The 12,050-nt window shown below is 45.4% G+C and overlaps 1 protein-coding gene across 1 annotated transcript in view; it reads left to right on the top strand.

Annotated features, from left to right (window-relative positions):
• LOC140402483 (ras-related protein ORAB-1-like) overlaps positions 1-11,318 on the top strand; it is a 34,959-nt gene extending 23,641 nt beyond the window's left edge. The window contains exons 3-6 of the mRNA XM_072490307.1: positions 2,419-2,514; positions 4,984-5,079; positions 5,794-5,925; positions 7,582-11,318. Coding sequence (XP_072346408.1) covers positions 2,419-2,514; positions 4,984-5,079; positions 5,794-5,925; positions 7,582-7,782 — 525 coding nt within the window. The 3' untranslated portion in view covers positions 7,783-11,318. The remainder of the gene's footprint in view (positions 1-2,418; positions 2,515-4,983; positions 5,080-5,793; positions 5,926-7,581) is intronic.
• The last annotated feature ends 732 nt before the right edge of the window (positions 11,319-12,050 follow it).

Below are 12,050 nucleotides of genomic sequence, written 5' to 3'. Positions count from 1 at the left end.
TTTTTTCATTTCATAGAATAGAATCATAGAAGTTTACAGCATGGAAACAGGCCCTTTGGCCCAACCAGTCCATGCCGCCCAGTTTTTACCATTAAGATAGTCCCAGTTGCCTGCACTTGGCCCATAACCCTCTATACCCATGTAACTATCTAAATGCTTTTTAAAAGACACAATTGTACCTGCCTCTACTACTACCTCTGGCAGCACATTCCAGACACTCACTACCCTCTGAGTGAAGAAATTGCCCCTCTGGGCCCTTCTGAATCTCTCCCCTCTCACCTTAAACCTATGCCCTTCTTAAACAAGGATGGGTTTACAGAACTGGGGGATGTGGAGAAAGTACCCTGCTGTCTGTCTCAAATTCCCCCTGCAATAAACTTGCCGTCTATGGGAAGCTGATGATTCCAGTCCCTGACATACAAGTCATCAAGCCAAGTCATCAAGCCACTCAACCTCTCTGCAGATGCTGTCTGGTTGCAATTTCCCAGCATCTTTTCCCAAATTGCCATTTCAGATGGTCAGCCACATCGCTGTGGGACTGGAGTCCCATATGGGCGGGTGCAACACTGCTGCCTCAGCACCAGGGACCTAGGTTCAATTTCTAGCCTTGGGGTGACTCTGTGGAGGTAGGTGGGGTTGTGAGGATGGGGTGGGGGAGTGCAGAGGTAGGGTACTTGGGGTCAGTACAGACTCGATGGGCAAAATGGGCACCTTCTGCACTGGGATTCTATTCCCTAAAGGACACTATGAACCAGATGGTTTTCTGCAATTGGGCCCATGGTGGTCATTAATTTGATTTCATATTTTTTTATTGACTTCAAATTCTGCCATGGTGGATTCTAACCTGGGTCCCCAGAGCATTGCCCTGGGTCTCTGGATTTTATTCCAGTGCAACTTTACAACCCCTCAGTTTCCCATTGGGTAGATTACTCTATTCACCACACAGTGGTGAGCACTTTGGCTTCACAGCACCAGGGTCCCAGGTTCAATACCCCGCTGGGTCACTGTCTGTGCGGAGTCTGCACGTTCCCCCCGTGTCTGCGTGGGTTTCCTCCGGGTGCTCCGGTTTCCTCCCACAGTCCAAAGATGTGCAGGTCGGGTGGATTGGCCACGCCAATTGTCCTTTGGTGTCCAAGAAGGTTAGGTTGGGTTAAGGTGGAAATGAGGGCTTAAGTGGGACGGTGCAGACTCGATGGGCCGAATGGCCTCCTTGTTCTATGTACTCTTGTGGTAGAGGAGGTCCTCATTCTCGAGTGATTTCCCCCACAAAAGCAGAAGCTCCAAACTTGAGTTTGTATTTTTGTGGCGATTTGTTCTCTAAATAAAACTGTTCTGTCCCTTCCCCCTCCCAGTTACAACAACCCTCCTTCTATTTAGTATAAAAATGGGAATCTCACACAGCCGCTAAGTGGGTGGTCGTAATGGCCTTTTTGAGGTAGGGTCACCAGCAACATTTACTCCCTTAAATCGCAGTAATTTTTTTCAAACTATCTCCTTTGTGTCCTGACTTATAAACTACTGCTGGAACAACACTAAATCCTCTATTTTCTTAAATTATTTGAGAAAAGTTTACTTGGGATGGTGAGAGGAAATGGGAGAAATGCTATTTTATTTTGTTCCCCTTGAGTTTTCTGGATGTTCTGTCTTTAGTCCTCACTGTCTGGCCTGGAGGAGGCTGACTGGGTGGGTTCCGACCACCGTCTGGCCTGGAGGAGGCTGACTGGGTTGGTTTGTACCACCGTTGGGCCTGGATGGGTTTGGACCACTGTCGGTCCTGGAGGAGGCTGACTGGGTGGGTTTGGACCACTGTCGGTCCTGGAGGAGGCTGACTGGGTGGGTTTGGACCACTGTCGGTCCTGGAGGAGGCTGACTGGGTGGGTTTGGACCACTGTCGGTCCTGGAGGAGGCTGACTGGGTGGGTTTGGACCACCGTCTGGCTTGGACGAGGCTCACTGGGTGGGTATTGACCACTGTTGGGCCTGGAGGAGGCTGACTGGGTGGGTTTCGACCACCGTCGGGCCTGGAGGAGGTTGACTGAGTGGGTTTTGTGCCTCGTGCCAAATCCTTTTTGGAAGTGGTGTGAAATTGCAAATTTGTTTTGAGAGCAGCTTGGTTTCCATCTCCGATATCGCCCCTGAACCAATTATCACCCTTTTAAAAACTGAATCCTGTCTGTCACTGAGCAGGCCGGGGTGAGACCGGTGGCTTTGTTATGACGATCCCCAGTCGTTTCGTGGCCATATTACTGATTTTTATTAATTGGCCCAAAATTAATTTGGGTAACAGTAATTTCCAGAAATGCGCTAGCTTTAATGTGTCAAAGATTGTCATTGATCTGCCACCAGGTGGTGTAAGCATGAGGCAGCTGGATGTTTGTGCACTTTCTTTCCATCACTCATTTGGGTTTTCTCCCCCCAGGATGATACATACACGGAAAGCTACATCAGTACCATTGGTGTCGACTTCAAAATTCGAACCATCGAACTGGAGGGTAAAACCATTAAGCTACAGATTGTAAGTGTCCAGAATATCTATTCTGCCTGCCACCTTCCGTGGTGAATTTTTACAAGAAATGTAATTTTTGATGTGTTGGAATTCACTTTTCGGCGTTTGGGCCGAATCTGTCAGCCAGGTTTAGTCTTCCAAACTTCCGTGGAGCTTGAAGAAACCAGTCATGGGATTTCGAGTTCTGAAGCCTTTCAGATCCGGCGATCTAGTGTGGGTGGAGTTACTTTGGCTCGAGGCGACAGAATACCTGTGTCCTTAACTGTCAGCTTAGTGGATGGGTTGCTAACTTGGCCTGCATTTGAGTTGGTCAACGCTCCACTCGCAGTTGGGTAGGGTAACACTCGCTGAGCAGTGGTGTGCGTGGCTGTTCAAATGGTGATGGTGAATGAGGCCTCTTTTTATTCTGATTGGAATGTCCTTGCTGACTGAGGCCAGTGGCTCTTTACTGTGGGGAGACCTCCATCAGGGACTTGGGCATCAAATGAGTAACTGGGAAAGGAGAGACTTAAAATGGCACAATTGCAGAAGTTTTTAAACTTCTACATTTCTATCGATGTCCATAATAATGGAGCTTTTTTAAATCCGTGTTCTTAGCATCCTTTTGAGTTCAGAGACATTGTGGAAAACGTTTATTCCAACCAAAAAAAAGTCAGTAAATAGATTCTCTGTGGAGAAAGCATAGAATCTTCCTTGGAGATGGGTGCATTTCTTAGCTTTGCCTGCTTGTTGCTACCACCTTGGTGAGAAGCTGAGTAGTGGGATTGGGTTGAGTTTACTATCCAAGACTGCCCTGACTTCGCAAGCTGTGCTACACGGAAGAAGAAAAGACTACTCCAATTGCTTTGACATCTCTTAGACTTGATTGTATTAAACTGGTTGATTACCTCTAGACTGAGGCAAGCTAGACCTGAGGCAAGCTAGTTGATCCCACCCAAGGTGGTTTTGGTAGGGCTATTTCAGGGTCAACAATGAAAAAGGGAGGTAAAAAATAAAGCAAAGTATTGGTCCTGAAGTAATTAAATAGGGTGGGAACTGAAAAGGATACACTGGAAAGAGTGGCTATGCTACCAAGCTAAACAAGTAGTCTGATCCAGGTGGTTTGCAACCTGGGATTGGGAGTGAAGTTGGCAGACCGTATCTTGATTCTAGGGAGGATTGAGTGGCAAATGTTGACCTGCGTATTCAAAGGAGATGGACAGTCCTTGGGAGTTAGTCTGTGGTGGGTCAGGCAAGGTTTTGAGCTCCTTAATTGGGAGAGAAAAAAAACTAGCTGGCACTTGAGGGAGGTTTGAGTTAAGGATGGCCGACACAGGTCTGTAGATGGGAATGCAGTGGATGTTGTCCAAAAGGTTGGTTAATTGAGGCCTGTGGAATAGGAAGGTCAGTAGCCACTTTTCTAAGTGACAAAGCAGTGAGTCATGGTAGATGGTTGGCTTTTCAGGCTGGAGGATGGGACCGTGGTGTTCTCCAAGGGGTGAAACAAGATATGCTGGCAAGTGGTAAATGGATGTAATACAGGGGAGTGGGGTGTTAGGAGAGACGATATAGACTTGTGGCATGGTTCTGAAAGAGGCAGGGTTCATGTTTCATCAATCAATGAAGCAGCCAGGACATTTGTTAGCAAAATATGAGATCTTCGGCTTGAGATATTTGTACAAAAGCAGAGAAGTTGTACAGAGCCCATGTAAAACTTTGATTGTACTGAAGCTGAACCTTGTTTGGTGATCCTTCAGAAAGGATGAGTGCTGGGCAGATGCTCCTGGGCTGGGGTCTGGTTTGGATAAGCTGGGGTGGTTCTCCTTGGGAGCAAAGATTGGGGGGAGAGGTATGACAGATTGACTGGATATGGTGTACAAAGGCTGTTCCATTGGTGATGAGGCAAGGGCTGGGGGGGGGGGGGGGGGTGGGTGGAGAACTGATTGGGTATGAGATACAACCGAAACACGAACGAGGGCGCTAACCTGGAACCTACTGCCTTATGAGAGTGGTGGGAAGTGTTGTTGATGATTGCAGAAGGACTTTTGAAGGAAATAAAACTTGCAGGGTTGAGGTGGGGGGAGGGGTGTAAAGCCGGGAATGGGATTGCTCTGCATAGAACTGACATGGACTTGGGCTAAATGGGTTTACGGCTGTAAATGACTCCTTTCTAAGATTGAATGCAAGGCCTGATGTGTAATGTGCTCTGGACAGATGTCGACTACTCGTGTACCAGGCATTCACTAGTTTTACCTGAGCTTTAGGGATTGAAGGTAGAGGCCATGTAAAGCAATCTTCAGGATGAAGATAATATTGACGGGGAAGGGCTGAATGGTTCAGTAAAGTCTGGTGGGGATTTAGACTTGAAGCTTATTTTACTGAAATCATTTTCCCCATGGCCACCTGTTCACAGTGCTGTTCATCTGGTTTCAGTTTGGGAGCTTGTTAACGGTTTAGCTGCAGCATTGATGTTTTAACGTGTGCTGTCTCTCTTCCCAGTGGGATACAGCAGGGCAGGAGCGATTCCGGACCATCACTTCCAGTTACTACAGAGGAGCGCACGGGATTATTATTGTGTATGATGTTACAGATCAGGTAGGATTGGCATTGTGGCCTGCATTTTGGGGGAGGGTGGGGTGGGTGCAAGTGTAATATAAATGATGGTTGCTTATCTGCCAAACCTCTATCTAAAAGGGAGGTAAGATAATATGGTCGTATCAAATGTATTCTGCGGTTTGGTTGGAGTAGGAGACTGGCTGACATGTCAGTGTTGGGTTTTATGCTCCACTTGAACTTTCGTTCTCCTCCACAATTGGCATTGCCCTCCATTCCTTCTGTATGTTTGTCTTTAAATTAATCTGTGCTGGGCAAAGGAGTTTCCTATGATTTCTCTAATGCGACCTTGTACCTTATGTCACATGTACAAACAGAAAATAGAAGCAGGAGGATGCCCTTCGAGCCTGCTCCTCCATTCATTATGATCGTGGCTGATCATCCAAGTTCAGTACACTAATATCCCTATATCCCTTTAGCCCAAGAGCTCTACCTAATTCCTTCTGGAAATTACACAAATAGAGCCCAAGGCCTCCTATCTGGCAACCCCTCGGCTTCTCCATTTCCAAGAGAAATGAAGCTTGTAATTTGTGAATCTCCTGGTCTGGTGAGTGCGGAGATTGAGGCTAATGCCAACATTGCCTTCTGATAAAACCTGCAAGCATCCTGACTGTCAACGAGCTGCTTGCACTCCAGTTAACGGCACTTGTTGCCGTTGTGATTAATGGATCTGAAGCAATTTTGCTCTCTTTACAGGATTCCTTCACTAATGTTAAGCAGTGGCTGGAGGAAATAGCTCGCTATGCCAGTGACAATGTGAACAAATTACTAGTAGGAAACAAATGTGACTTGACTACTAAGAAGGTAGTGGATTATACTACAGCTAAGGTAAATAAACTCACTCCTGCGTGCTGATTGGTTTGATCACTTGGTGCTAGTTTGAGATTCTTGGTGTGGGCAGCATGGCTGAGCCAGATCAATTGCCCCTCAACTGAGGTTTGCTCCTTCGGGGGACATTGCTGTGGGTCTGGAGTCCTGTGTAGGCCAGACCGGGTAACCTTCCCTAAAGGGGACATCAGTGAACCAGATTGATTTTTCCAACAGTGGTATTCATTGTCATCATTGGACTTTGAATTCCAAACCTCACCATCTGCTGTGGTGGGATTTGAACATTCCCTGGGTCTTGGGATTCCCAGTCCTGTGAGTACCACGACACCGTTTCCTCCCTAGGTCTTGGGATTCCCAGTCCTGTGAGAACCATGACACCGTCTCCTTCCTGGGTCTCGGGATTCCCAGTCCTGTGAGTACCACAACACCACTGTCTCCTCCCTGGGTCTCGGGATTCCCAGTCCTGTGAGTACCACAACACCGTCTCCTCCCTGGGTCTCGGATTTCCAGTCCTGTGAGTACCACAACACCGTCTCCTCCCTGGATCTCGGGATTCCCAGTCCTGTGAGTACCACAACACCACTGTCTCCTCCCTGGGTCTCGGGATTCCCAGTCCTGTGAGTACCACAACACCGTCTCTTCCCTGGGTCTTGGATTCCCAGTCCTGTGAGTACCACGGCACCGTCTCCTTCCTGGGTCTTGGGATTCCCAGTCCTGTGAGTACCACGACACCGTCTCCTCCCTGGGTCTCGGGATTCCCAGTCCTGTGAGCACCACGACAATCACCAGGCAGGAATGTTCCCTTCCAGTCGGGGAACACTTCAGCAGTCAAGGGCATTCAGCCTCTGATCTCGGGTGACATCGAAACAAACCTGTTGGACTTTAACCTGGTGTTGTAAGACTTTATAAATGTCAGGGACAAGAGGTTTTTTTTTTTTTTTTTTTGGCAGAAATTGTCATGTTGCTGATTCATGTAGAATCCTTCGTGTAGAAGGCCATTGAGTCTGCACTGACCCTCTGAGCACCCTACCTAGGCGCACCTAACCTACACATCTTCGGACACAAAGGGGCAATTTGTCACTGCCAGTCCACACAACCTGAGACTGTGGGAGGAAACCGGAGCACCCGGAGGAAACCCACGCAGACACGGAAAACGTGAAAACTCTTCTAAGACAGTGACCCAAGCCAGGAATTGAACCTGGGACCCTGGAGCTGTGAGGCAGCAGTGCTAACCACTGCTCTTCGATGCACTAAGCCTAGCTGATAATGGGCATCTCAGTGGCACAGTGGTTAGCACTGCTGCCTCATGACTCCAAGGTCTCTGGTTTGATCCCACGTCACTATCCATGTGGAGTTTGTACATTCTCCCAGTGTCTGTGTAGGTCTCAGTCCCACAACCCAAAGAGGTGCAGGGCAGGTGGCTTGGCCACGATAAATACAGTTCTCAATTAAAATGCTGAATTCCGATTCCTGGTTGCTGCACATAATTTCAGGTTAGATGGGAGTTTTTGATCTGTTTGATAGGATCTGACTCTGCTCAAGGGCTCGTCTCATTATCGAGTAACGAGCGCTGTAGATTTTGGACCATGCTCTATTTGTTTATAAATTCTGGGATTGGGATATTCAATTAATGCTGTTGTACCTGTGCTTTCATAGGAGTATGCTGACTCTCTCCAAATTCCATTCTTGGAAACCAGTGCAAAGAATGCCACTAATGTTGAACAGGCATTTGTGACGATGGCTGCTGAGATCAAGAACCGCATGGGCTCTGGTCCGACACACAATGATGACAAATCCAATGTCCGAATCCAGAGCACTCCACTGAAGCAAGGCAGCGGTGGAGGTGGCTGCTGCTAAGGGCATCGGTCCAGCAGAGACAGATCTGTTCCTGTTGCACAGTACACTTAAAAAAAAAAAAGTCTACAGCATTTGCCTCCTGACCAGTAATGGTTTTAACATAATGGCCTGTTTTTGATTTTTGTGACAGTTTTTTTTGGCAGACCCTCCTTCTGCCCAAATGGACTTGAGACCAATTGGAAACTCCAGGAAAAATTGTCTTTATGCGGTTAACGTTTTGTCTTAAAGATCTTGTGGACTGTTTGAAACACTTGGATTGTAAGATATTTTGTAATGGTCAATTTCTTATCATTTGCCCCCACACCCCCTTCCACAAAGTTTTTGTATTGCATCTTGCATCCGGGTAAAAACTAACTAGAGCATCTGACAGCTGGGTTTAAGTTTCAGATACACTAGCAATGCAATCATTCAGTGCTTGGAAATGGTATAGAGTTGTGGAATTAGATGAAGGATGTCAAAACGTACAAAATCCCTCTAAGTTCTGGTATATCTCCTTTTTTGTAACTCTCGTGGAAACTGAAATTTTCCCTGTTTGCTCTACTTATTCGAGCCTCCAATACTGCTCTCTTTTCTTCTCCCCCCCCCCCCCCCCCCCCCCGCATCAAATGTTGAGACCCCACACTGACTTTCATTCCTAATGGCCAGAAAGTGCATACTGGGCCAAATCCTAATGGCCAGAAAGTGCATACTGGGCCAAATGGGCCTTAATTGAATGCTTGTCAGAGTTAATTGCGCAATGTTCCTTCTCTAGCTCCCATATACTTCAATTTGGATGTCCAGTACATGCAATCTTTCCACTATTCCCCTGATGTCAAATCAACACAACAGGGCCAGTGCCCACTACTATTCCCCTGACTTCAAATCAACACAGCCGGGCCAGTGCCCACTTTGCAGGGTTTTGAAGTGAGATGTTAAACCTTAAAAAATTCTCTTCTAAAAATGATTTCACCATTCGTTGCTTGTCAAAGATCCATTCTGAAGCTAATCTGGGCTGTGGGAGCTTGAGGCGAGTACAATTGACCGCAATGAGTACATTCCGGGTTGGCAAATGGATGATGTGCTGCTTAAATGAGTTGCACTTGCATGGGCTGGATGTGATCGAACCGCACAGTATGTGAAGATGGCCAGTATTTAAGAGGATGAATGTATATCTCGAGCTGCTTTTGCTTGATAGCTGTATGCTGGGAAACTGGTTTTGATGGGTTTTTTTTTTTTTTTTTTTAAGGCCTTCAGTGGGTAGAACCCAAGTGGTTTGGGAAGATTTATAGTGTAACTTGCTTCAGCCATTGGATCCTGACAGTGGATGAATTGACCCAGCTTGTCCTGATCTTGCTATTTTATTTGTAAACCTGCATGGAAGCCCATGGTGAAATTGGTGCATGTGTAAATTGTTTGTCCGTTTCTGTCCATTTGATGAGCCCAAATATGATCGGTGCTGGCAAATGCTTTTCTAAACTGCATAATTGATGACTATCCTTTTCTAATGGGGCAGTGTTTCCTCCCCCCTCTAACATTAGGGTCAGAAAGTTGTGGGTTGAAATGATCCTATGTGCTCCAATGATCAGAATTCCTGTTGGAAGAGATTACTTAACTTGGAGGGCTATTTTTTTTTTTTTTTTGAACACTGGGTATTTTGAGCTGGCTACATTGTGCAAACATTCTCATGCAAATCACTGGTTTAAAAACCATCATGCATGCAAAAAAACCTGCTTTGTTTGCATGAGTATGGCCTGTGGTTGCAACGGTCTGTGTTGAGGTGGGAAGTCTCAATTTTTACACCAACATGTATTTCACTCACTCCCAATGACATTGCTCTTGATGTCACTTTTTCTACTGGTATAATTTTCTAATCCTTTGTTTCTTCAGTAAGCATTCCGGTTAAAGCCCCCTCTCATGCAGTTTACACCAAGAACTGAGCCTCCACCCTAACCAGGGTGTTAATTTGATCTGAAAATTCTGGAACTCTTCCAATGGGGACAAGTGCATGGGACTCCTTCCAGATTATTACTGAGGTTTGAGTCGGGTGTGTAAACAAACACTTTCTTTTGTATATTTAGTTTGAAATCATCCGGATGTGGCTTTGCCACTGACCACGTCACTAAATGTCTCGGTCACGTGTTCTGTAATTGTCTTTAAAACCACTTTTAGAAACTACACTTTATGCACATTGTTTCTGGAGTGCATCTTATGAATTACGTTTATTAGCAAATTGCAGTTCCAGTGGGTTTTTAAACTTTTTTTTTGTGACTGCACAGCCCCTTTTAAAAATGTGAACTTTTTTTTTTGGATTTGCATGTGGTCCTGATCACATTGCACAAATTAGCAGCAACAAATGGCCACATGTTACAGGAGGCTCGTCTTTCTTGCCCTCGTTGGTTTTTTGACCCTTGCTTTCACTGCATTGAATAAATACCTATTTAATCCTAAATGCAACTATTAAATTTACTGCACTCTTAATGCTTTTTTTTACTGGACAGATGTTAGAGCTGTTCCTGTCGTCCTGCACTACCACATGCATTTGAGATGCTGTAATTTGAAACAGGCTTTTTTTTTTTTCTTGGGAGTCCAGTATTAGGAATGATTCCAAGGTAGAATATTATCCAGTCCTGGGTTGACTGATACTGGTAGTCCTTGTATTACATTTTTTCTGTCTGCCAATCTTTTCCAGAGCATCTTAAAATTCTAACCCTAACAATATATGGACATGGCATCCTCTTCAGACGTGGCGTCCCCTTCTAAAACTGAGGGTGCATTCAGCACTTTGGAGTGCAAGTCATTTTAAGAAAGCAAAGTGATGTTGGCCTCAACTTTGTTGTTTATTGCCAGCTACAGCGATGGGGAACTTGAACATCATTGTTATCTGATTGTGATCAGCATTGAACTGGGAAATAGTGTAAATTAGTATCTAGGGGACCAAATATCTAGTATTAAACACATGCACTGAATTTTAAAAATCCCTACAAATGCTCTGGAAAACAATAAAACCTGATCGTAAGGTCTCTGTTCTTGTACTGATTTTGCTGTGTTGTTGGTGGCTAAATAATATCTCTGTTCTGACCCCCCACTTTAACTTGGAGGGGAAAAATGCATAACCAAAATAAAGTTACCAAAGCATAAATGTACAATAGAATTCCAGTAGTTGACTAGTGATGGGTTATTCTGGTTGGTTCAGAATAGCCCCCAAACCAGTTGCTAGTAGTGAACTTCAAGGGCAAGAGCATGAACTTCAGGAAACTCTCCCTTCCAGCAGTTGTAGATTTTTTGATGACTGAAATCATAAACAGTTGAACGTGTCACAGGTGGGTTAACAATTGGTCTGCTTCTGTGGACATTCGTCATCTCTTTCCCCCCCCCCCCCCCCCCACCCTTTTTTTCCACTATCCAAAATAGTTGTAACGAAAGTGGTACCTTTCTGTCGTACTTGGGTAATCTGTAAATGACTTAATTCTGAAATGGAGTAAGATGGAGACTACCTTTCTTGGATTTCTTGTTGATGTGGCTGTCTGGAGATCAAAAATAAAGTCAACTTCCCTCTACTTTGTGCAACAAAACTTCCTTGGGTTATTTAATCTTTTATATTCGCCTGTTTTTGTACCTGTGGTAGCCTTGGACAAGAAACGACAAATGGCAGTATTGACCCGCGACTTGGTGTAAATTTACTCCTCTCCTGCTGGGCTTCCTGTTTTTGCCTTGTTACATGTTCTGATCATGTAGAAATTTTGGGGCAGGCTGATCATCTAGCTCGGCACAATTTCCCGCACATGGACATGGTATCCCCTTCAGACATGACGTCCCCTTTTAAAACTTGAGGGTGCATTCAGCACTTAGTGCGAGTCTTTTTAATATCTGGAATTCGCAGTGGAGTATGTTCACGATGAAGGTCCATGAATTTCTAAGATTCGCCACCCTCTGACAATTCCGTCCTCCTGTCAGTCCTACCTCTAATTCGGAGACTCTTTGGTTATAGGCCCCTCCAGCCAAGGGACACCTGTCATGCATTTTGCCCTGCCAAGCCATGAGCTTCAATTCTTGATGCCAGCTTTATTTCAGTCCCTGTCCCACTCATTTGACTGGAGTGATGTGCCAATATCTTTCTGATCCATTGGCATTTGGTACATTCTTAATGCAAACATTACCCTGCACCCAGAGTTTATATTTCCGAACTAGGGCATTGGTTTAAACATTGCATCGGGAAATGAAACCTTTACCCAGAGTACATGTTGATTTTTTAAAAAGTGAATTTTGGAATAGAAAAAAAGTGAACTTAA

The sequence above is a fragment of the Scyliorhinus torazame genome, chromosome 25 (genome assembly GCF_047496885.1).
Source record: "Scyliorhinus torazame isolate Kashiwa2021f chromosome 25, sScyTor2.1, whole genome shotgun sequence".
NCBI lineage: Eukaryota > Metazoa > Chordata > Chondrichthyes > Carcharhiniformes > Scyliorhinidae > Scyliorhinus > Scyliorhinus torazame.
This window is presented reverse-complemented; position numbering and strand designations above follow the sequence as displayed.